Source organism: Neopsephotus bourkii, unplaced genomic scaffold, assembly GCF_033783945.1.
Source record: "Neopsephotus bourkii isolate Nb327-2 ecotype Australia unplaced genomic scaffold, CSIRO-AGI_Nbou_v1 NB_1792, whole genome shotgun sequence".
Classification (NCBI taxonomy): Eukaryota; Metazoa; Chordata; class Aves; order Psittaciformes; family Psittacidae; genus Neopsephotus; species Neopsephotus bourkii.
The window spans coordinates 12857978-12884362 of record NW_026902266.1 but is presented as its reverse complement, the minus strand read 5'-3'; the positions used below and the strand labels follow the sequence as shown (position 1 = coordinate 12884362).

At 36.6% G+C, this 26385-nt stretch overlaps 1 protein-coding gene across 3 annotated transcripts in view; it reads right to left on the bottom strand.

Annotated features, from left to right (window-relative positions):
- Positions 1 to 26385, bottom strand: part of USP47 (ubiquitin specific peptidase 47) — a 58355-nt gene that overhangs the window by 21119 nt on the left and 10851 nt on the right. The window contains exons 2-14 of one of the 3 annotated variants that reach the window (XM_061380210.1): positions 21345 to 21404; positions 17843 to 18046; positions 16811 to 16924; positions 15555 to 15693; positions 13821 to 13917; positions 13161 to 13306; positions 12258 to 12337; positions 11280 to 11429; positions 5065 to 5160; positions 4821 to 4973; positions 3260 to 3424; positions 1817 to 1948; positions 841 to 917 (exon numbers count right to left, since the gene is read on the bottom strand). In XM_061380210.1, coding sequence (XP_061236194.1) covers positions 841 to 917; positions 1817 to 1948; positions 3260 to 3424; positions 4821 to 4973; positions 5065 to 5160; positions 11280 to 11429; positions 12258 to 12337; positions 13161 to 13306; positions 13821 to 13917; positions 15555 to 15693; positions 16811 to 16924; positions 17843 to 18046; positions 21345 to 21404 — 1613 coding nt within the window. Of the gene's footprint in view, positions 1 to 840; positions 918 to 1816; positions 1949 to 3259; positions 3428 to 4820; positions 4974 to 5064; positions 5161 to 11279; positions 11430 to 12257; positions 12338 to 13160; positions 13307 to 13820; positions 13918 to 15554; positions 15694 to 16810; positions 16925 to 17842; positions 18047 to 21344; positions 21405 to 26385 lie in introns of all 3 variants that reach the window. The other 2 variants (XM_061380209.1, XM_061380211.1) reach the window with 2 other exon arrangements.

Here is a 26385-nt window from a genome sequence, read left to right as displayed (position 1 = left end):
GTTCCGTCACCCTCACTGAGAAGAAGTTTCTTCTCAGGTTTAAGTGGAACCTCTTGTGTTCCAATTTATACCCATTTCCCCTTGTCCTTTCATTGTTTGCCACTGAGAAGAGCCTGGCTCCATCCTCGTGACACTCCCCCTTTATATATTTATATACACTAATAAGGTCACCCCTCAATCTCCTCTTCTCCAAACTATAGAGACCCAGCTCCCTCAGTCTTTCCTCATAAGGGAGATGCTCCACTCCCTTAATCATCTTAGTTGCCCTGCGCTGGACTCTCTCCAGCAGGTCCCTGTCCTTCTTAAACTGAGGGGCCCAGAACTGGACACAATATTCCAGATGAGGTCTCACCAGGGCTGAGTAGAGGGGAAGGAGAACCTCTCTCGACCTACTAACCACCCCCCTTCTAATACACCCCAGGATGCCACTGGCCTTCTTGGCCACAAGGGCACAGTGTCGGCTCATGGTCATCCTGTCATCCACCAGGACCCCCAGGTCCCTCTCCCCTACACTGCTCTCTAACAGGTCGTTCCCCAATCTATACTGGAACCTGGGGTTGTTCCTGCCCAGATGCAGGACTCTACACTTTCCCTTGTTATATTTCATCAAGTTATTCCCCGCCCAACTCTCCAGCCTGTCCAGGTCTCTCTGGATGGCAGCACAGCCTTCTGGCGTGTCGGCCACCCCTCCCAGCTTAGTGTCATCAGCAAACTTGCTGATAGTACACTCAATTCCCTCATCTAAATCGTTGATGAATATATTAAATAATACTGGTCCCAATTCATCTGATTACACTAAAACACCACTAGAATTAAAAGTAGTATTACAGTGCTACTAACCTAGCAAAAGCACTGGAATAATAGCCTCTGCTTCCAGAAGAGCCACCATACGTTTTCTTTATATCTTCCTGAGTTATCTAAGAGGAGATCAATTGAATGATTGAGAAACTTCCATTAAACAAGACACATTCTCATCAAGAAAAATGGAATGTAATTAGCGCACAATATTAATCATTCTATTTTTTTCATATTTCTGCTTATTTGCTGACTGCAAAAAAATCCCAGCCCAACCCACTTTCATAATGATCTGCCCCTTCATTTTACAGCAAAAGTAAGCTTTTTTTTTTTAAAGGAACTTAACAGCATCCATTTTCTTGATTGCAATAATGTTTGTTATGGGTGCACATTAATACCTGAAAGGCACCAGCAGGACAGGTTTAACAGCACAATGTGGGTTACAACAGATCTACTGGTACACTTCTCTAAGGAAGATATTTCACGCGTATGGAAGGCAAAATTCTAAATTCAGCCTGGTCTGTACATAGAATCATAGAATACTTAGGGCTGGAAAGGACCTTAAGATCACCTAGTTCCAACCCCCCCTGACCCGGGCAGGGACATCTCACACTAAACCATGTCACCCAAGGCTCTGTCCAATCGGGCCTTGAACACCACCAGGGACTGAGCATTCAACTTCCCTGGGCAACCCACTCCAGTGCCTCACCACCCTCATAAACAAAGGCTTATTTATGAACCGCCATCCCCCCACTTCAACATCAAGAAACATTCCCCACACAACCCAATGCACAAAACCCCATACATGAATATAAATAAACCTACTATAAATCACTTCAGCTAATGAGTGAAACACATGTATAAGGCAGGACATTAGGATGAGAATATGAAACAAAGTACATGCTTGAAATACCTACGCATAAACCCAGCTTCATTTTATGTAACTGAAAAATAACATGGAAAACCAGAAACTTACTGGCTTATCTGTGAGTACACAGATAACTAAAAATAGTATTTCTACCTTGCTAACATGTTGATCATTAAAGCTGTACCACTGGTCATCACTAAAAGATTTTATACAGGCATAATAATGGCCACCAGCAGCACTTCCAGAATGAACCATAACAGAGAACAGCTCATACAGTAAAGAACTCTGGGAAGAGAAAAGAAAGGTGTGATACATATTAAAAAAAGGTAACTAAATGATCATTTATAAAAGCTTTTAAATGATAAAACCCCAAATATTTTTAAACCCAACTACATGAACAATTCTATATTATAAAACAGATGAGGCTTATTTGCTATCACACTCCTTTGCATTCTCTGTTGCTTTCCGCCCTTAATGTAAGTTGCAAATCAGCAACATGCCATTCAGTGCTTATCAGCACTCTCCATTAATTTCACTCACATGACCCCGAGTTTGCTGTCATAAACCCTTATTTCCATACATAAAAAGGAAGGAAATAACGGGTACAAAGAACATACCTTCAGTGTTGTCTATACATTAAAAAAATAAAACTGAGCATTAATGACTCTTACGAATGTTAAAAGAATTAAGTATTTCCAGTTTACACAGAGGAAGTGTTCTGCAAATTCTTAGCATACACTGCATCCATTATTAAGATACCCAAACCAAGAAAGTAACAACATGGCTTGACAGTTGGTTTACCTTGAGAACAACTAATATGAATTAATTGGCCAAAGCTACTGTCAATACTAGGACATGATATTTGCACTAGACACATTACAATGCACTGTTCCTATTCGAGTCAAATGAATGTTTATTAATTTTTCTTTTTTCTAGCTAAGATTGACAGTATTCAGAACATTTACCAAAAAACCCTTTCAAATGGTTTAAGGTAAATGTAAACAGAGACAGATGTGCAGATTAAAATGCAACTCAGCCTTTAAATATTTATCAAAGTAACAGTTACAGCCAAACAGCTTCCTAACAAGTCTGAATATAAGCTTTTGGCCAAATTTCAGATGAGTTCACTGAATAACAACACATGAAGCACACACTGTAGACATTACCATAAAACTCAAGTATTTTTAATGAATTTTATATTGGCAAGAAAACTCAATCAGGTTTCTCTAAGATCTCTGCCAATATTTATGTCCCACAGAAGGATGACTGCTGTCCTCCAGTGACTTGCTGCTCGATTCCTTTACATTAACACAAGATGACTGAATGAATCTGACATTCAGGTCAATTCAGGTCAACCATCCTAGCTGTATTCCCCTTTCCAGACTCATGCCCACCCTTAGTCCTACTCATTACAAAGGCAGAATGAGAAACAGAGAAAGACTTCATGCAGTGTAAAACTGTTCAGAAAGGTAACACATTGGTGTGCTACCAGCACTGCTGGTTTAGTCACCAATCCAAAACAGCACCATACAGGCTGCTATGAAGGAAATTAACACCATTTCAATCAAAGCCAGTACAACATTTTTCTAAAGATACCTTTTCACTGCCAGCCTTAGAAATTCTTTCTGCTGAACTATTGCTGTCAAGGCAGATTCCTTCATCAACGCCATCATCATTAGAAAAATCATTGCTCATCTGATCACTGTGACAACTGCCTTCATTCTCAGCTCCGCTATCAGTGCAACTCTCAGTCTGAGGAGACTTCTTAAAAATAAGACATACATACTAAACGTTAAACGACATTTAAAGTTACACAGAACAAGAAATAACAATACCTTTGTGAAATGAAAAAAATCCAACCTGCAAAACAAAGAAACTTCCAAAAAACCTAGAGACCTCTGCAATTCAGCACCAAGAACAGACTTGTTTCTGTTAGCAACTGTCTTCAGTCCACCTCTTTGATCAGTATTTTCTGGTCTCATGTGCAACTGAATGGTTATCACCTGGCCTCAGACTTGCCAAGACTGTATTTGTTACTAGCTCAACCCAGGACAGCTAGCCTATTCCATTTGTTTGTTAATTCAATTAAAATACCTGGAAGTCTAATACCAGATAACAAACCCAATTTGGATTGGGCATGGCCCTATTAATGAGAACTGATTTAACTGGAAATATTTTCATCCACAATCAAAGATTTTTTCTGTATTTCAACTCACTGGACACAGAGTCAATGTATTATAGTAAGAATGATTAGTGTTCTGTTAGCCTAAAAGTATGATGTCAGCAACACCATGAATGCAGTTCATTTAGTACAAGTCATTATATCCAACTCTTACCTGATGCTTTTTCCTCCAGGTAATTCTTTCAATTTTCTGAGAGTTAGTTTTGTTTCAAGTTCTGTTCTCCCATGTCCATCACCATTCTCACTTATACCCCCCAGTAACACTTTGAGTATCAGATTCCTTATCCTTCATAAAAATCAAGCTTTGTAGAGAGTCAGAAAAGCCTCTCCATATGCATATCAATGCAGTATTTCTCTTATACCACTACAAGCTAGCAAAGTAATATAATGTTTTCAGGAACAGAATTGGAGGAATAAATTTAGTCTTTAATGCAGAAAGCAGATTAAGTACTTTTTGATGAATGTAACTGCACATGAATTTTAGCCAAAACCAGAAGAGTTAAAAGCCAGCAGATGAAAGTGAAAAATAAAGTTTCAAAAATCTCATTTCTAGCCTACACAACATTGTGAGTCAGAAGGAATTAATCACTCATGTTATCTGGGCCAACTTCAGCATTCAGTTTCAAAGCTTTGTATTACCTCTTTCGATCAAAACAGATTCAGACACAAGTTTAAGAAATACATTTCATTCTGGATTTGCAGTATATGCAGAAGTCCTGATAGTTTAAATCACTTATGTGAAGACTTAAGAAACAACTTCTTTATGGAAGCATGGAAACAATATAGTTACTAGAATACGTCTCTTTTTCAAGGTAACAAAATTCCACATGGACAGATATAAAAACTTCAAATTAAAACACTGTCATGGCTAAAGAATGTTTTAGGTGCAAGAACAGTGTTGTTAAAATGTGTTTATTAGGCATTTTTATTTCCTTAATGAGAAACTTTAAGAAAGTTGAAGACCAAACACTTTACCTCATCTTCAACATCAATGAAGACACTCATGTCCAGCTCCTCAGGAAAAGTCATTCGATCATTGAGTTTAATTCTGTGCATAGTGGTATAATCAAAGTCAAATCTCTTCAGCTGTAATGTCAGCAGGTATGGAAAATGCAAGAACCGCAGACCCTAGATGAAGTAAAGACAAGATTATGCTGCCTTTGTCAGGATTGGTCATTTGCCAAAAGTAATTTTCGCAGATGATTTGGACAGTCTTTACCTTCCTCGCATCACATTTCTTCTTACATCGTTCACAAAAATACTGATTGGGGCCATCAAGAATCTCAGGCTGAATGAAAGCATGCAGTGCTTCTTCCTAATAATAAAAAGATGTTACCTGATTTTTAAATAATGTTTTACTATGAAGGCATAAACCACAATTACAATTTTACTATGAGACTGCAAACACACAAAATTACTTCAATTAAATCTACAGTCAAAATTTGATTGACATGAACTTTGATACAGACACAGAGTCAGGAAAATATGAAGGGAAACCAACCCTTCAACCCAGCCCAAAGTTAAACTGTTAAACCACAATTACTGCTAACAATAATTCATTCAGTATTTGGTAAATCCAAACTGTCTGGTTTAATAATCATACAACATAAAATGACATTGAATCCTGTTATCTTGCACATCACATTCAGTCGTGTCTGTTCAGTCAACTGCTCTGAAAATAACCTTCTTCTTTTTTTTTTAACCCTGCTTTGGCCCACTTCTACCAGAATTTTGAGATGGTTGTTCTGCATTTCAAGAAAACTTTTTCCCAAAAGACACCATCTAGATATATATGTAGACATATATAGTGCATATAAAGACAAAACTAGCTTCCTCACGTAAACCTCATGAGGGAACTGACCAAGAACTGCAGTTTTCTCTTCTGACAGCTGCCTAAAAGTTCTGTCAATAATCACAGAATGGTTTAGGTTTAAAAGGACCTCAAGATCTCTAGTTCCACCCCCTGCCATGGACACCTCCCAGCAGACTGTGTCACCCAAGGCCCTGTCCAACCTGGCCTTGAACAATGCTCCAGGGATGGAGCATAATCCAGGCGCTCAATGATATACCACCAAACTGATAACGAGTCCTCCCCCAACACAATTTGCAACGATGGTATTGAACGTAAGTTGTATATACTTGAGATTTTGCTCAAACGAAATTCACTAAACAAATTTGCTCAAGCACAAAAATTCACTAAACAAATTTGCTCAAACAAAATTCACTAAGAATACTGGGATGGGTTCAGTGCAAAATTTTACCCAGAGATTTTAAATGTTACAACCTTTAATCCAGTCAGCTTGCAAGCCAATAAGCTCTGTGTTTCTGAACCAGAAACCAGGTGGAAACCAGAAGTTTTCTGTTCACTTACAGAGGTGAAAACAAATACAATTAGCACATTTAAACACTCAGTTTAACTAAAATCTACAGAAACGATGTTTTTAAAATCACTCTCTTACAATGAACTGTAGCTGTTCTCTGAAGCCTGGCTAAGTGAGAAGGGACTTTAATTGGGCAGAGTAAACTCACCAACTGTAACATGACCGGCACAGATTTAAGATTACTATCTAAATCATGTTGTTTGGCAAGTCACAGTTTGGGACGAAATCAAGGAAATGCCAAGTTCTTCAAAAAGCCTCCAATTCTTCCCTTCTCCCTCCTTTCTTTCTGAAAACTCAGGGAAGCAGCAAACAGCAATGATAAAATGAAAGTGTTTTAAAAGCCCTGCTGCTATTCCAGGAGAAATGACTTTTCAAAAAGGGACAGTATTCCAGATAACAACTACTCACAAACTAAAAATGTGACAAATTCAATAGAACAACTGTACTTTGAAGGCAGTCACCTCACTATAATATCTTTTGATCCAGCCAGCAAAGCCTTTGAACAGCCCTGAAATCACAGCTCTTAAGCAGAGATACACTCTTTAGACATGCAAAAACGTGTTAGTCTGAACTAAACTGCTGTCTATATATTCACTTCCTAAATGTTACAGACGCCAAGTTGTTTTTGTGTTAAGGGCAACAAATAGCTGATGTTTAGTCTGATTATACACTGAAATGTGAGAAATGTCATTCTAAAATGTAAGAATTATTTTCTTAAGTAAAACAGAAGACTAAGAAAGTTATAACCCTGCTTAAAAAGGGGAAGAAACATTACTGCATTTTGACTATTCTGTAAACTAATTAAGGAATTAATATTCAGAACTACTTAAATGAAAGCAAAGTTAATAACCAACATAGAAAACATCCTATAATGACCACAGAACTCTCTCTGATGAACCAAATGCCAATTAAGACAACAAAAATATATTTTGACTGTAAAAAGCTGTGATTCCTGCATCAACAGGAATACGAATGAATGGGAATATACAAATGATGGGATGCAAATGATTATGTAACAGTCTCATGTGATGTGCAATTTAACAAGGAAACATACTATACATTTTTACATATGGGAAAAAAGTCATCATCCTTCAGTGCCCCCAAAACTGAACGAAGTATTATTACAGCACTTTTGCGGTTCACTCCTCACCACACATAGCGAGCTGTGCTTTGAAAAACCTAATTAAAACTCTTGAGAACTCCATTATTTTTAAGCTCTATGAATAGCCATGGGCTTTTCAAGCCTTTTATGAGAAACAGTACTGTTCCTAAGGTTTACTCATTTGTGTCTCCTCCAGTTTTCTCCTATGTAATCTTTATACAGAAGTTAGTTCTGCTGATTAGGATGTTTCTTAATACAATTCCTGATCTAATGCAGTTCACCATTTTCTACTCTGTTTACTCAGCAAGATCAGTGACAAAGCTTCTATACTGTACAACCTATCACATGACAACTCTATTTTATAGTAACTTTTACCTTTGAAGTTATCTTCAAAGAGGTAACTATTATGCAGCCTTAAAGCTACTAATCATTTTCAACATTCCCAACACACACATACACACCATACTATACACCATAAATGACAAAGGCTATTTAGATAAATTTTTTTCAGCTCATGGAATCAAAAGAACAAGACAGGCTGAAAGACACTTCTTGAGATCATCTGATCCTAACTCCCTATTTAAAGCAGGACCAACTTATACCAAATTGTTCAGGGCCCTGGCCACCTAAGTTCTGAGTATATCCAGTTTTCAAGATTCTAATTAGGAGATTTATAACAGCATAAGGAAATTCACTAACAAAGAGTTCAATCTAGTAATTGTCTGGCTAAAGACAGGCTCTTCAGAGACACCCTTCTCCACAAAACTGCATTATGATATAGTCAGTAGTTCCACAGGTATCTTACTGCAAGCACTTGTAAATGTGCAAGTTTTGTAAAACCTGTGAACAGGAACAGTAGAACTTTCATGAAAACTTAGATAATAAATAACAACTGGGCAAAACTTTTCTTGGAAAAACCAGGAAACTAACTGTCACATCGGATTTTCAGAGCTCTGCTAGTTTTCCCATATTCAAACAATATACTCAACTAAAAATACAAGACCTTGTTGTTACCAATCTAGCTTAGAAAAAGTAAATATCACATCATCCATATTCTGCCTTCAAAAGTTTTAGTTCAGCAATGACACCACAAAGTTCACACAGAAGTCCAAATTAATTTCTGCCCAAAAAAGGTCCATACTTGTACGCATAGTTATGCACTAAAGGAACAGCTAACATACAAAAGATGTTGGAAACTAACAACACTTAACGAAACAGAACTGTACTTGCTACGTGTCCCGAGTACTTGCATTACTACTAGTCTTCTGTTATTAGAAAGCCATTTCCACTGATTTCTAGTAATGTGGTTTCAGCGTGCCAGTGAGCTCCCCACTGCAGCCCACTCCTCTCAGCTGTTCTTCACCTTGAAAATTCTTTCATGTTTTGAAGTAAAAAAAAAAATAAAATAAATATAGCTTATGTCAACTGCTGGTAAATTCAAGTGTCTATACAAATGATACTAGTGCCTAGAGATCAGTATGTGAATTGCTGCTCCTGCTTACCTCCCTTAAAATAAGCTACATATTTCTATGTATCTACTACTGACCTCAAGAAAATACTAATTCAGGTGGGGTTTTTTTTAAACCATGCCTTTGAACAAGGCAGATAGTTAAGTACTTTTTGAGAAACTAACTTGAGATACATACTAACAAGAACCCATTAGCCCAGAGCTGCTTAATGAGTTTGTAGCTATGCGGTCTTACTACAGGAACTTGGGGTATGGAGAAAAAAAAATAAATCAAAACACAAACCCTAAGAACATACTGAAGAATTTCAGAATTAATTCATATTAGGAAATAAAGAAAGCATAACATTATCCTTCCCACTTCTTCAACGTCCCCAAGTATTTTGAAGTAATACACATATATTTATAGATAAATGCAACAGATCAGGTATCTACATTTTTTGATAGTACACAATGTCGAACAGTGGGATAATACACTTTATATTGCAATCTACAGATTAACCTTTCTTTAAGCTCATACATCCATTCTCTCTTATTAGAAAGTAATGGAAAATCACTTACCTCTAACTAGAGTTCTTTGAAGGTAGTATCCTCCTTAGATCCCCTATCTTGGGTTGTATCGCCTGCTGCAAGTTCCCTCAGGAGCTGACTAGCAAGGTCTAAAAAGTTTTACATTCCCTTCTATAAGCCCTATTAGCGCATGTGTGAAGTTTTTGATCTCTCACTCATACCCTTTTACCTACACCTACTATATCACCATCATCTATGGATCAATGGAGGATACTACCTTCAGAGAATTCCATTTAGAAACAGGCGATTTTTCCCTTCTCCAAAAGCAAGTATCCTCCATATCTCCCCACTGTTGAAGACTACAAAACTAAAAATTACATCTGCTATAGATAGTACAAATGCAGGGAGGAGAATCAACTGAATATTATCAGCATATGAATCAAAAAAGCTCAAAAATTGAAGCATCAATACAAATGGCAACCATGTAACTGTACAAAAATCTTAAAACTCTTCCTCAATGTGGTAAACCCAGTAAATGCTGATTTACAGAAGAAGTATCAAATACTACTAAAAGTAATCTGATGTTTAAGTTCTCAAGCTTGTTCAAGCTGTGTTTTTACAAATATACAAAGTTTGTTGTTTTTTTAAATTTGTTTGGGTTTTATTTTTTTGCATTCCACTACACTCAACTCTACTTAAGTAAAAAAATTCTCAGTTTGAGACACACATACAATGCATTCTTAAATGCCAAATACAGCTACATACACTGAATTATTTTCATTACTTTCAGAGACTGTAAAAATCTCATTATTGCATAAAAACTACAACAAAAAAATCAATTTCAGAAGTATTTCTAGAAATTAAAAGGTAAAATGGGAAGCCATACACATAAAATATTAATCTGTATTAATACAGCTTCAATTAACTGGATAGTTTTAAATGTTTTAATACAACCTTTAAAAGTCAAAGGACTTTAGTAACTTGAACCCCTTCTGTGAGATCAATGTCTCTCATCTTTAATACTTTTCAATATTGTACTTTACAACTTTAAATAGCAAAGTACTTTGAACCTACACTGCAGTTTAACCTAATTCTAACAATTCTTAACAGACCTACCCTTAAGAATGACTGACTGTAAGCGCTTAAAAAATACTGCCAGAATACTAAATACAAAAGGAAAAATACTTATATATAATAAACCTGGTAAGCCAATTAAACAAACACTTGTTGTGTAAAATTATTCTTATTCCCTCTCACAACTTCATCCATAGTACTGGTATTTTAAGCCACAACAGTGGAATTCCAGAGTTTGCAATCACTTCTTTTCAGGGGGTGGGAAAGATAAAAGAAGATTTCCACAGATCTACTAATCAATATATATGCTTGCCAACATCAGTAATGCTGGAGCAAAAGAGAACACTAGTGTATGATAGTATTTGTTAATATTAAATAGCTTTTCAAAAGCATATGGTATTTGAGAAGTGAACTTTAAGAAGCACAGCAACAACATGGCAACTAAATATTTTAAATCGACATTCTGTTCTTTCAACTAAGACTTTCAACAGTGCTATGAAAATTTAGCAGATGTGCCAATAAAGAGAACAACCCAAATAAAACTTTGTGATCTCATAAAAATCTCAAGTAAATACTGAAGATTTTATCAGTAAGAAAATAATTGATTACTGCAGCCTTAAGGCAATAAAGTTGCGTTTCCCCTCCCCTTATACATGCACCAGTAGGACTCATTGAAGGGCAAAAGAAATAAAAAACAAACCTAACCAAACAAAAAAAAAAAACAACCAAAAAGCCAAAAAAATAAATCTTCTAGAACTTGCTAGCTGGTTCACTGCACAAAGACGAACACCCCAAGATGGAGTATCTAGGATGATACTTACCATGTAACAAATTATACCACTGTCGCATTATGTATTCTATGTGTGTATGGATGCACTATTAGTCAGGATAATAGTACACACCACGCTAGCAAACGCCTGGTTGGAGCCATAGGGCCGGATGACCAAAGGAATATCCAGGTAAGTGTCGATTCTCCAGCCTTCATAGCCACATTCTAGACATCTTACATAGTCCTTCAGTTTGCCTTGATACAGTTGATTTATAAGATCAGCCTGAAACAAACAGATATCCCACAGAACTTTAAACAAACAAAACAGAACATTCTTCCTGAACAGAACAATGGCTTTTTTAAACTAATTCTTAATTGCATAGCTACACATTTGGAATACCATTCTCCAACATCTACCTCCTGATCCCATTTACCCTCCCCCACCACACCACAGAACACACTGAGCTTCTCAAACCACATTACATAAAGCTTCACAGTGTACTTGACAGTCATGTCTTAAAAGTGACTACTGAAGTTTGTGTTTTAAAACCAAGTCTGATCTTGAAGACACTGTTAACAGACTGATTCTGCAGACCTTCCCTGTGTCTCCAGACAGATGCAGAAAGATGAAGTATTTGTCAATCTACAAAACTGAAAACTGGCCTACAAGTTCTCCATTATCAGAATGTTGTGAATATATGTGAATACATGCGAATATATTCTTTTCTCCTACATTAAGAGAGTGGGCTTGAGCTTCAAGAGCCCACAGCATAGCCTAATAAATACTGACAGCAAGGAAGATATCACGGGAGTTACACAACCATTTTCTGTGCTTCAAATGAAGATTAAGTATCCAGAGTTCAGAATATTCCACTTTTAATTGGGAAGGAAAACATAAGCAACACATCTGGCAACTACTGAAGACCCTCAATAACTTGGTATTTAAAACTCAAGTTAACATTTTCGAAAATCATTCTTAAAAAACACAGCACTGCACTAACTACTAAGAAGGAGAAAAATAACTGTTAACAGCTGAACCCAGGACACCCAACAAAACCCAAAAGCAATACCACACCACTGAATGAACGGAAGAAAGCTTTTATACACTTACCTGTTCTGTTTGCTTCCATTTCTGCTCCAAAGCATCAAACATGACTCTACAAAGCTCCTGTACATCATGTTGCTGCCAAGCTGTCAGAAAATGAAATTAATCTTAATTAAAACAAAAGACATTAATAGTCCTAATACTAACTATAGTCTGAGAATATTTCCTAAAAAGCTACCAATTTGTTTAAGTCTGTTCCTATTATTCACTACATTATTCACTGTTAGGCTAGTGCTCAATTCCACAAGCAGCTGCCTGTTAAGTTGGAAAAATGATTGGCCAGCACGCTCACAAGTTTATGCATGAACAAGAATTACGTACATAAGCAAGAATATGTAAAAGATACAGAAATGCTAATATGCACTATTATGAAATAAACTGCTTCTGGCTCATTTCCCACTTTGTGTTTATTCTCTAAAACTCAATTTTCAACTCCTTATCATCATGTGATTACTTCATGGAAAGATCAGCTGCTTATGGGGCAAAATTACACTATAAAAGTGCCAAAAAGACAAGAAGTGGTTGATTTTATGGCATTATCCATATTATCTTCTACTTAGGGAACCGTGGATTTGACATTCATGATTCAAAACAGATGCAAGTTCCCTGAAGAGCTACTTCTTTAGGAAAAGGAAAAAAAAAATCAACTGCAATGTTAGTTCGACAACAAAAATATAATGCTTTTTACCTGAACAGCCTAAAACTCACACACATAATTTCCTTAAAAATCTAACACACACCACAACAAAGTATCTGTTTAGGCTATTTTGTTTTCATTGAAAAAAGAGGATTCCGATAATTATTGTCAATTATTCTGCTATTTTTCCCCATCAACAGCAAGTAGTTTAAGCCCGTAACAGACAGGCAGGTGCTGAAGCAAATCACAAAAGCTTAATAGCTGTGTATTACCCTCACTACTATCCCATCCAAAACTCCGTGTAACATCTGTTGTTTCAATTGCTCTTTTTTTGCTGGTTTGCAGTAAAACAAACAGTCTTTGAAGCTGGTAGGGGATACTTGTCACAGGATCCTCTTCAGATTCTTCAAATTCCCATCTATTCACAAGAAATTTGATAATTAAAAATGCTTTGAAAACATTACTCAAAAAGGCATTTAAATCAGCATTTATTACATTTCAAGAGTTCGGCCAGATTAGAAAGGTTAACTGCAGCTGTTTCTTGGGAAAGTCAAATGAAATTGCTTTCCACTTGTGCAGTAAATGACAATGCTAAAGTGTACTAACCTAACAAACAAATGAAAATAATTTTTAAGCTATTCACTGTACAAATCCAGACACGAACTGCACTTCAAACTTACCTCAACGTTTTCCAGAGGGGAAAAACCCTTTAAAAAGCTTGTCTATGTCACAATCAGCAATGTTATTTTAGTCTTTTACTAAAACTCTGAAAACTTTAAGCAGATATAAATTAGAAATCTACCTACTTTGTCCTCAAGGATGCTCTTCAGTAATACCAAACAAAGAAATTTTGACAGGAGGAATTAAAAAATATCTCGTACCGATATATACCAGCATAAATGTAAGAACAGTTTTTTATTCTACATACTCACTTATATAATGCATTTCTAAATTCAGGAGTCATGAAAAGTGTTTGCAGAAGGCTGTTCAAGTAGCAAGTCATTGCTTGATTTACTAGCCCCACATAACCTAGAAACACAAGAAGAATAAGATGGAAATAACACAGAAAGATAGGACGTCACTTTAAGAGTTAAAACATTTGACAAGAAAACAATTCCATGAGAATTCTTATTTAAGAACTGCATCCATCTGTTATTGTTATTTACACTATAAAAATTGAGAGAAAATTACAATTGCTCATTTCTGAGAGAAATACAGAGTAACAGTTTACACAACAAATAATTTCCTTGAATAACAGGAAGTTATTTTAGTGATGATGAATTACGTTTCACAATAATAACCACACTTTATGTTGACTACTGCACCAAAGGAGATGTAGATAACTGTATGTATTTTAATAGCAGATCTAAATATTTTATAGAATAAATGAGAATTTGTTAAGAAACAGCTGTGTACTAACTTGCTTACTGCCTGGTGACAACTAGAAATATCCTAGTTATAATGTAAATATAATTTGTATCTGCATTGTACTATCATCTTAGAACTATAAATAAATAAATAAATAAAATAATCTCTAACGTGCCCTCACACATGTATCTTCCAAAACCTCCCATAATAACAAGTTAAAACAGCTAGTAAAGATCAGTAGCCTTTTTAGTAGCTGAAAAGGGAATTTACTTATATTCATCTTACTATAATTTTTTTTCTTCACAATATGCAATATTAACAGTTGATAAGTAAGCAGCATAGTGCAAGAAATTAAACATGCCTATTTATACTGTGAAGCTCTCAGTATTAAAAAGAAAACAACAAAATAAGTTCTATACTAGTAATGAAAAAGCAGCTAACTGCTCCACATAAAAAAAGACACTTTCTGCGAAGAGACCGTGTATTTCATTTATTACCCTACTCCATACAGATCATCTTTTCACAGTATTAAATGAGAAAAGGTAAGTGGCAGCTAAACTGTCTTATCTCTCAAAAAATTCTTCAATGCGCATGAACTACTGTGATACTAATATTGTCTTTGTGTCTGTTCAACAAAGTAGTATCCGGAGTTTTATTTCATCAGACTCATTCCTGAGCTGTAAGTTTCTGTCTCCTCCTGTCCCCCACTGCACAACAAAGGCACCCAACCAGCCTCCTGGGACCTGCCATGGCACTTGCCTGAGAGGCAGAGCTACACTTCCCTTCCAGAGGCAGTCTTTGCTTACTGTTGGGGAGCCAGGCAGTGGAGGATGAACCTCTTGGGGAATGATGGTTCAGGCACAGAAACTGCAACTGGGGGCTACAGTAGGAAGACTTTACTGTGTTAACACACAGACTGCAGAGATTTGGCAATGGCCCTTCTATAACTGAGTATCAAGTACTCATTAAGCTGTGAGTGAACACACAGCCTGAGGTGAGTACTTCTGGTAATACAATCCTGACTACTCAACTACGCTACAGCAGCAGATTAATACAGAAAAGGAAGGCCCCTGACAGAGAGTTTGAACTGCATGGCTCCAAATAAGAAAAGGATGGGACAGAGCACTTCTATTCCCAAAGTGACATGAGAATATCATAGAAAACATGACTGAAAACATAGTACTGATGTGGATTTTTTTAAGTAATTCACAATTTATTTCAAAAATCTTGGTGCTGCTATTTCAAAATATGCTAAAATAATCACAAATCAGCATTGCCTTTATAACAGAACACTATACCTGTCTCCGATTTGCTCAGGACTGAAGAATAAGAATAGCTTTGACTGACATAGTCACTGGTACAGCCAACAGAGCCCTCTCTTGGAAGAGGGCCTATAAATCTGTCTTGTGTGCTGTCATCCGTTGTACCTGACTCCTCCTGAAAATATAAATACACTGGTTTTATGCAAAAATTAGACAACAAATTTTTACTGAAGCAACTACAAATTTTACTTTCTCTCATGGCTAAGAAATCAATTTTGCTAAGCATATCACACAAACTTTACAAACTTGCAGATATACAGTTGCTTGTGTAGCTTTCGTTCTGCTCTTCCACTTCTTAAACCTTGAGAAATTGTTCTTTGCATCAGCAGAAGCAAATGCCCTTTAGAATACTGTATAATTAAATACAATACTAGAATACATAAAACAAGCAAGTCTGCAATTCAGTCTCTCCTACATCTCAAGTTTTCTGCACTGAAATATAGAATGAGGGTTTTTTTCCAGATATAAAAATTACAATATCCTTTCAGAATCACATGCAAATTCTGATTTTGTGCACAATTATTTAAACAAGGGTTTTTTTTCCCCTTTTATATAATTAGACCCATAACAAAGGCTAAGTAGGCAGCATGATGCTGACATGAGAGGTAAACAGTAAATCTTAATATACCATTAGTCTATCCAATCCTTAAGTAAACTGCAGCTGTGTTTATCTTTCACTGCATCCTGTATTTGAGAAATAGGAAATTTCAAGAATTTTTTTTTAATGTCAGACAGTTGCTTGTAGCAACACTGACAACTCTTCTTGTGGTTTTTTTCCCCTTAAGGGTAAATTTGAAAGAGGGTAACTGCTGTTGATGGAGGACTGCCGCTTCTGAGAATCCTGTCACAGTGACCTAATATTGCTTTGAAACACCCAGAGGAAAGGGATTAGGTGTATGATTAAACCTGTAATGTTAAGACTTATCTCTAAACATGTCAAAGATTAATTAATTATATAACCCTAGAACACTACTCACAGCAAGCATTACGTAAATACTTGACAAGCATGAATAAAAAGTTACTGCAAATCATTATTAATGGAACTGGGCCTACTCAGGAGAAACCTAGAAGTATAAAATAGTAGTCTAAAAGTCTGTTGAGAAGGTTCCTGAAGACCCTTTTTTACAGCCCAATTTTATTTCATTTTCTGAGCTCACAAGAGCAATTCACAGAACATACATCTCTCCCCACCCCCCTCTCAACAGTACAGCTTACATAACAATTTGACTTACCGGCATTACGTGAGGCTGCTCACCATCTTTTTCTGTCAAATGCAGAAAGTTCTTCTTCCCTGGCTCAAAACCAGCATCAAGAACAGTTTTTTCACTGTTCTGGTCTAGTGGAGCCTGTTAAAGACAAAAAAAAGGGCAAACAAACTAAGCTTCTTTTTAAAGAGATTTAAAACACACAGAATCTGTACAAGTACGGTGCTTTAAATAGCTTCTGACACACTAAGATGAAATAAAAATAACTAACTACCCATTATAAATATACCCATCACTAATACTGAAAGAACTTGGGAACAGTTTAACAAATAGTATAAATTAGGTATTACTATATAGTGTCATCCTCAGACATTGGTTTATCTACTCAGGAGTTAAAACACTGGTCTACAAGTTTCTTGTAGAACTTCAGTAACATCTAATGTCCTATATAGCTTGCATACACTTTATTTTTAAACAACAACAAAAATACACTTTCAGCAAGCATAAACATGACCTGAAATAAAGATCTATTTCTTAAGAATCTTACAAAGTTTTCTAGGTGTAGCTAAAGAAATCATATTAACTACAACCAACAACAATTCACAATAAAGCACAAGTGTGATATTAATCATACTTTTTGTATGTAATAAATTAAAATGGGTACAAAACATTGAAAGTCACTACACAATAAAACATTTCTCAAACAAGACCACAGGAAACAAAGGAGATGAATTATCATGGGTATTATTAAAAATACATACTGATAATGAAAACTAGCATTACATCTGAATGACCATATTAGTTTCTTTTGCTCAATGATCACACACATGATCAATTAAGAGCAGACTTTGAAACTAAAATGCAGATATAACACAATAAAATTCACCCAAATCAAAATACTGGTGTTTGCACCTACTACAAATTTTTATGGGACTTCAATGAGAACAGATTTTTTTACAGGAACTAAATGAGCACTAAGCAATACAGGTAGCACTTTTCTATAATGTGAAGATTCAAATGTTTGCTTTCAAGAGAAAATAAAAAGCACTTTTGCCATACCGTATCATTTACACTATCTCCATTCCCCCACATTAAATCAAAAGTTCCATTCAAATAGCCCACTTTTAAAGCCACATCTTCAAACAGCCTTTTAAGTGGTGTGGAAGCTGGCAGGTTCAATGTAACACGCTCATTCACTGTCTTGGAATTTGTGGTATCTTGTATTATACACAGTACCCTGGGTTCCTCAGCTGCACTTTCCACCTGAAATGACAGCAGGCACCAATTCATGAGTAAAGTTGACACACTTTGTTTTTTAGTTGAAAAATCAAAACAAGACTTCACCTATAAAATGCAGTATACTTTTAGAACCTGAAGATCCTAAAACTGAAGTTTTATTTTTCGAAGCAAGCATAAGAAAATTAGAACCTTCCAATTTTGGAAAACACATGTAAAAACAAGCTCTATTTCACAGAAGGGATTTGTATGGGTGGATCACTTTGTAGAATGATAAACTGCTCAAGTTCTGCATAGAATTTCAGCCAGTAAGCAGACAGAAAACTGCTTCACAAGAGGAAGAGGCTTTCGTATCGTCACTTCAAGCTCATATTTTGTTTTGACATGATCATAAATCCTGCTGAGGTAGAAGTTCACCTTTTGTGATTTTTAGGAAAGCAAACTAGATCTGCAAGCTTCCAAATAATCTTGGAAGCTGACCATTAAACAAATAGCAACCAAGCCACCAACTTTCTTCTACTAAATCCACTGCTGCATGAGACACAGGAAAAATTCTTCGGCCTGAATAAAGAAAATTAATGTTGCCAAATGGCTACTAGACAAAATAAAGAGATTTTAAACAGCAATTTCAATATACCTGAAATAACAAAAAAAAAGTAACAATCTTGAATGAAGGTAGCAATGGATTAGTAATAAAATTTTATGGACCCAGGTAACTCAAGAAAATTACATTTTCCCAACACCTTCCAAAATTGGAAATTCAGGAAGACAAAGATGTCAGCACAAACAATTAATTCTCTCAATTATCCAAAGCTGTAGAACAGTAAGGAATAACTAATATTTAAAACACAGGTCACACACAAAAGTATCAGGTCAGTAAAAGGAAGTATTAGTCCCCAAGGACTTGGCCTTTTCAACTTGCAACACACAACACATTAGTAATAGGTGTCAAGGGGCAATGGGTGTGAACTGGAGCATAGGAGGTTCCGTGTGAATATCAGGAAAAACTTCTTTACTGTGAGAGTGACAGAGCACTGGAACAGGTTGCCCAGGGGCATTGTGCAGTCTCCTACATTGGAGATATTTCAAGGCCTGCCTGGACAAGTTCCTGTGTAATGTACTCTAGGGTACCCTGCTCCTGCAGGGGGGTTGGACTAGATGATCTTTTGAGGTCCCTTCCAACCCTTGGGATTCTGTGATTCTGTCAGAGCACTCAAATCTCAGTTCACAGCTACAGAGCACATAACCTAGAAAGCCAAAAAATTACATGCAATATGCATGATTTTCAGTGGATAAAAACACTAAGAAACAGCAAGAACTGTGTTTACACTAAAACTGTAAGCCATGTTATAAGCATCTTCTGGAGAATAAAGAACCGCAAAGAGTATCTAAAGAACTTAAGCATCCCTTTGTTTCTACACAACCAAACTCGCAACAAAGATGACTACCACAGAAGTGGTATAGTACTTCATGAAAGCTTTTACATTAAGAAACCTTTTAAAAAAGTATAAAAACATACTAGCCAGTGCTGCATCCCTTCATTTTACAAGATTTCAAGATCAGCTGACAGTCTTCATACAACTATAAAATACAAAGCTAGGCAACTGCAGCTTCTAATCCTATCATTATCAGAAAAAAAAAAGTTGCCAGAGAAGGAAAAATAACTACCCTCCCAAGCTACATTATGTTAGTTTGCTTTACTGTGATTCTTCTTAAGACTTCAAAGTCCAATTTCTGCTAGTTTATAAAATGTAATGTCCTGTGTAGAAATATTCAGTAGCTCCATGTTCAGAAAGATTCAAGGCACCATTTCCAGCAAATCTACAACACTGCATCTTCATACCTTTAACCTCTACTAGAGAATTTTAGGCTTATGAACTACATTCCAAGACAACAGACAAAACTATTCCTGAAACATTAACCACACATTAAGAAAAAAAAAAAAATATAAACCACAATTCAGAAGTCAATTTGACATATTATTTCCTCACTTTCATCCACAGGGAGACAGAGAGTGTTACTTGAATAAACTACACTTAAATTTTACCAGTGATTGTTTCCTGGGTTCTTTGCTTTATTTTTCCCAGCTCAGCTTCATTCTTCAATTTTATTGAGTTTTTGTTTCTAAACAAGCACAATTTTTTTCTTTCATTGTGTGGTTATAAAAGAGAAGATGAAGCTCACTCAGTGGTCTAATTTCTTGATTTTTCTGGAGAAGACGAGCAGCATCTAAACCCCATCATACAATCAACCTACACTTAGGACTCAGATCCCCCAGCAACAGTAGAGGTTTGCTTTGGTGGAAGCCCACCCTCCCACAGTGTGGAGAGATCAAAAGGCATTTCCTACTATTCATATAGCTTCATCTAGCAAAATACGTAAGTTAACTCAGATTTCATTATTCTCACACTAATTTTGTACTGATCCTACAACTTGAGCTGCTACTGTATGTAAGCATGTCAGGAATAGAAGTTCTCAGAGACTCAATTCCTTGGTGTCCTACCGCCCTTACATAACCAGCACCTTAATTCCCCCCCCTACCTCCTCTCTGCAGAAGGCACCTGTAAGTTTAACTCCTCCTACTCATACTTTCTCCATCCCCTTTGGTAGTGAATCAGTGGTGATTTACATTGGAGTTACACAGAAATAATAAGACATGCAATATCTGATGGAAGGAAGTAACATTAAGCAAACAAATTATATAAGATTACAGAAGATTTGCTGATTGGGTTGCTGGATGTTCTGTGTCAAACAAATCCTCTCTTCCTTGTTCACAGATGTAATTCTCACAGACTGAACTGCTTTAACTCAAGGTTAGTATAGCAAAGGGTATTAAGCAATCATTTGTGCTGCCACTGCTTCAAGTTGTTCATAACCTCAGTCCAACTCTATTCATGGCAAGTATTCACATATACCACCTGAACTATCAGACAACAATGCAAACATCTCCTTTGGGGCTACTTTACCATAAAAACAGCCTAAAAGGCAATACTGCTCAGTGACAGACTTTTAAATTATTTTGACAGGCTGTTATTAAACTGAGCCCACAAATTCAACACAAAATTTAATATATCAGATTATGTAATGATTAACATTATGACAGCTACACAATTTTTATTTTTTTTTAATTAAAAGCCCACACACCAGCATAAAAGCGTGTAAACACATACTGAGTTTGGCACTTCTACTGTTAAAGACTGCATTTAAAACATATACAAGCTTTGTATTTAAAAACATGCTCATGCTACGAAATAACCAAAAGCTACACCATCATGCTGTTACTATGTATCTTGGTTATTTTACAAAGTTCATGTCATCTGTCTACCTGTGAAAATTTCTTCTTCATTTCAGCAAATACATTTTGTCTGCAACTCCAAAACATATCCTATAGTATATAAAAACAAAATTAACAAGTCAATCCTTTAAAGTAGTAAACTGACTTTTTTTTCCATAGTCAGTTTTATAAGTAAAACAGTATTACCAAGTTTGAAACCACCATTTACATTGTAACTTTTAAGGGAAAAGCCTTCAAATATTTTAACAAGTGCCCACTATTTTAACATTTAAATTACCATAGGAGCAGTGTTACATACAAAGTTAAGTTGTAATACATGACAGACTACTTCATAAAGTAAAAAATGAGTGGATAAGAAAATGTAAACAACAATTCAAGATACAAATGCATACTAACAAATTCCTTCCCTGCATTTGAAGAGCCCTCCAGACGGCGCTAAATGTTTTACCTCAAATGGTTCAAGCACAAGATCAGCATAAAAATCATGTAGTTTATTACTGCATTTACTATTATGAAGCTATCCAGTTTTAAATGAAACTGTTTCTTCCTGCCTATTTCCTGCAGGAAGGTTTTTCTTAATATCAACTCATTATAAAGTATGCAGCTGAAGGTAAGCAAGAGATGAAGTTACTGAGTCTTCTTATTCCTAATATTCCTAAAGAAAGCTTGCCTCAATATGTCTGCTGTACCTCAAAAACACAACCATAAACATTACCTGTATAAAACTGTTTTTCTGACTATGGATGAACATCAAATTAACTTGTTTCTGAATCTGAAGCATTGCACTTTTCCAGAAAGGAAAAACAGGAAGTGAGCATAAAGATGTTAATAACATCATTGCTGTTTCCTGAATTTCCTTGACTGCGCCCTCAGACAAAATTATCAAAACATAGACACTGACATAATCTTTACTGACGTGCCCTGTTTGCCCCACCAAATGACCTACAAAAAAAGCCCAAATTAGACCACTGCATTTAACTTCTAAGCAGGGTGACACATAAGGTGAGATTTCTTTCTTTGCATACAGAGAATCAAAGTTCCAGTTCTGAAGTTTCAATGATCCCAGATTAGTAATTGTACCTATCAGTTGGTTTTTTTACACACCAGTCTGCAATTTCAGATTTGACAGGATTTAAGAATAAAAAAAAACAACCCACAAACAAACCAAGAAGACAAACCAGAAAACAACCACCACCAAATGTTTTGTTGCGTACTATTTTACCTGCTCTCAATTGAAAGTTACATACATTTTGCTACAGTGACTTAAAGGTTATGAGAGTCCTGGAAGCATGATTTCGAAACTGACAATTTATAATTTTATGACAGTCATCAAGTATATTGTCCTGTCCCAAAGATTTAAGTCTTCCCATTTTCCTTGTAATCAGTGCCTCCAAAGAGGCCTTACTTAAGCCTGAATGTGTTCTCTCCTGAGACAGACAAATTAAGTCCAGTATACACAGGGGTATGTGTAATTTTCAGATGTGTTATTTTACTTGGTGACTGCAGGAGGGTGGAAGGGAGGACAGGCTCCAGGCATCACCTTAACTGGACAGAAACATTAACAGGTTGCTTCTTTTATAAGAATTCTCTTACGCTGTGTTCCCAGCTCTTCATTTCTTAGTAAAGATTGCTGGAAGATTTTCAAGAGTTATTTCACTCTAAGCAAATTCTGGCTGGCAGAAGTTGGCTTTCAATATTCCATGTAACACAAACAAATCAAACTTGCGCATGATACTGTTTATGTGATTCAGGAATTTTAGAAGTAACTAAGAGCCTTTAGCTGCTCTGGCAAGACAAACTACACAATCACACAGACACGTCAATCTTAAATGCAGCATTCCCTACTTTCCAATTAAAGCTGTCACTCTACCACTATGAATATACTTTACAACAACCACCAGTTTAACTCTACAAGTTACAAAAAAACCTCCTTTCACCATGGGCATTTATGCTTTAAAGTGCAATTAAGAGAATAAAGATCCTAATATACATGAAATTTCACTCTGATAAAATTTACTCTGGAAATCACCAACTTATTACAACTCACAAAATAGCTGAGCATATTAACTATATAGTTCAAGGGTTTCAAACTGACATACACATGGTATCCACAGGTACATACAAAAATATCCTATTGTCTTTTTCCTCAGGTACCAAGCACATCTGTTCTGTACCCATGAGAAGTCCTCAAAGCTAGATGTTGTTACTTTACCATACCATGATATAGGTCACATGCCACCAGCAGCTTAGTAAAGTAACTTGCAGACCCTCAACTCCATAAGCATCTAAAAAAGCAAATGCAGACTGCTGCTTAAGGCTACAATTTAGGAAATCGTCCTATGATTATTCTACCACAGAAGTCTTCTCAAGCAATTTCAAGTGTTAACCTTTTAAAAATACTGAAATATTGACACTTTCATCCCAAGTCTCTCAATCTTTTACACTATCATTTCTAGAAAGGCAATGACAGACCTAAACCTGCATGTAGATTTCTGATTATGTGTTGAACCAGACTTGCAAAAGACTCTTTATAATACAAACATGCAATCCAAACACAGGCCTGACCTGGGCAGACATTTGAGGGGGGCATTCTACACAGGCATTTACCAAATTTAACTTTCTAAAAGTAATTTTCATCATTTTACATGAAAGATCTGCATGTCTCTGTTCCACAGTTTAAAGCATATCACAGCAAAAAGCCCATCAGGGACTGAAGGAATTCAAGCTGCAACTGGTATACACTAACAAAGGAAGCATTAGTGTTAGTGCCGTCTGCAAGACTGAGACATTAGCTTTGACCATACACGTTCTGTATTTGCTGAAAATAGAGGAACAAAAAAATAAGTGTTAATAGATCTGTCAAAACAATATTCAAATGCAGAACTGTAGTGGTTTTAAAACTGCATTTAGATGTGGCTTGTTATTTCTCAGTTCTAAATCAGTGAATTCACTGAAATCCTATAGCAGCATTTACTAACCTTATGAGGACAAACCACTACAAACATATTACATTCACATGATGTAAGGTTCTCCCAAGATTTTAACTCCTACTTCAGTTGTTTCATAAAATTATTTTCAGAAATTTCAAGTGAAGTCTAAAGCCAAGTTCAAACTTCATGTTGACTCTACCCAATGTTTCCAAGTCACACTATTTCCAACAGGCAAAAATACCAACAGCATGAATCACAAGTGAAATCGCAAGTTTCAGGTCAAGAGCCTGAATAACAGATGTGTTTAGTTTGACTACTAAATTAATGGCCTATTGAGACTTAAAATGATCACCAGTAGAAAAGTTCCTACATGTCCACACCCTATAAATAATTCTCACAAAACACTGCAATACAGAGGGAAGAGAATGGGATCAGCAGCAAGTGGCAATGGCAGACATTATGCTTACATTCATAAAACTACTTGGATTACTAAGCCTACGACAACAATTCTCAAGCTTCATGTGCCTTCAGCAATTTAAGACTACCATACAAGATGCACACAAGTCACTACTGCCTATCAGATTACTGCTGGTCAAACTTTGGGATGGACATTCTAAATCTGTGTAACTGGGTGCGCATTTCCAGGAGCGACAGTAATAAAGTAGAATTTGGTAGCTTCAATCACAAAAAAGTAGGCTGCACTTTTATCTTTTACTTCTGAAGAATAATTGCATAGAAACATTCAGATATTAATTACAGTTTACCTGAACAGAAGTTTGTTTCAACTCTCTCCGCCCTCTCATCTATCCCTTATAGAATTTTATAAACTTTAAAAGAACAAAACTGATGCCTGAATACTTCCATTAAGTCCACTGCAATTAAAAAAAATTATGGTATCTTTATACATGTCCATATTTTAAAAATCATGGCAGTCAGGTGAAGTTCCCGATGACCAGAAAAAGGGAAATATAACCCCCATTTTCAAGAAGGGGAAAATGGATGACCCGGGAATCACAGAGCAGTCAGTCTCACCTCTGTGCCTGGCAAAATCTTGGAGCAGATTCTCCTGGAAGGCATGCTAAGGCACATGAAAAACAACAAGGTGCTTGGTGACAGCCAGCATGGCTTCACTAAGGGGAAATCCTGCCTGACCAATTTGGTGGCCTTCTATGATGGGGCTACACAACTGGCGGACAGTGGTAGAGCAGCTGACGTCATCTATGTGGACTTGTGCTAAGCGTTCGACACTGTCCCACACGACATTCTTGTCTCTAAATTGGAGAGACATCAATTTGATAAATGGACCATTCTGGGCAAAAAGAACTGGCTGGATGGCCACACACAAAGAGTTGTGGTCAATGGCTCAATGTCCAGCTGGAAACCAGTAATGAGCGGTGTCCCTCAGGGATCAGTGTTGGGACCAGACTTGTTCAACATCTTTGTCGCTGACATGGACAGTGGGATTGAGTGCACCCTCAGCAAGTTTGCTGATGACACCAAGCTGTGTGAGAAGGAATGCCATCCAGAGGGACCTTGACATGCTTGTGAGGTGGGCTGATGCCAACCTCATGAAGTTTAACCATGACAAGTGCAAGGTCCTACACCTGGGTCAGAGCAATCCCAGCTACAGGTTGGACAGAGAAGAGATTCAGAGCATCCCTGCGGAGAAGGGCTTGGGGGTATTTGTCAATGAGAAACTTAACGTGAGTCAGCAGTGTGCGCTCACAGCCCAGAAAGCCAACCATATCCTGGGCTGCATCAAAAGAAGCATGACCAGCAGGTCAAAGGAGATGATCCTGCCCCTCTACTCTGCTCTCATGAGACCTCACTTGGAGTATTGTGTGCAGTTCTGGTGTCCTCAACAAATAAAGGGCATGGAACTGTTGGAACAAATCTAGAGGGCCACAAGGATGATCATGGGGCTGAAGCACCTCCCGTATGAAGACAGGCTGAGAAAGTTAGGGCGGTTCAGCCTGGAGAAGAGAAGGCTGCATGGAGACCTCATAGCACCCTTCCAGTATCTGAAGGTAGTCTATAAGGATGCTGGGAAAAGACCCTTCATTACACACTGTAGTGATAGGACAAAGGGCAACAGGTTCAAACTTAAACAGGGGAAGTTTAGATTGGATATAAGGAAGAAG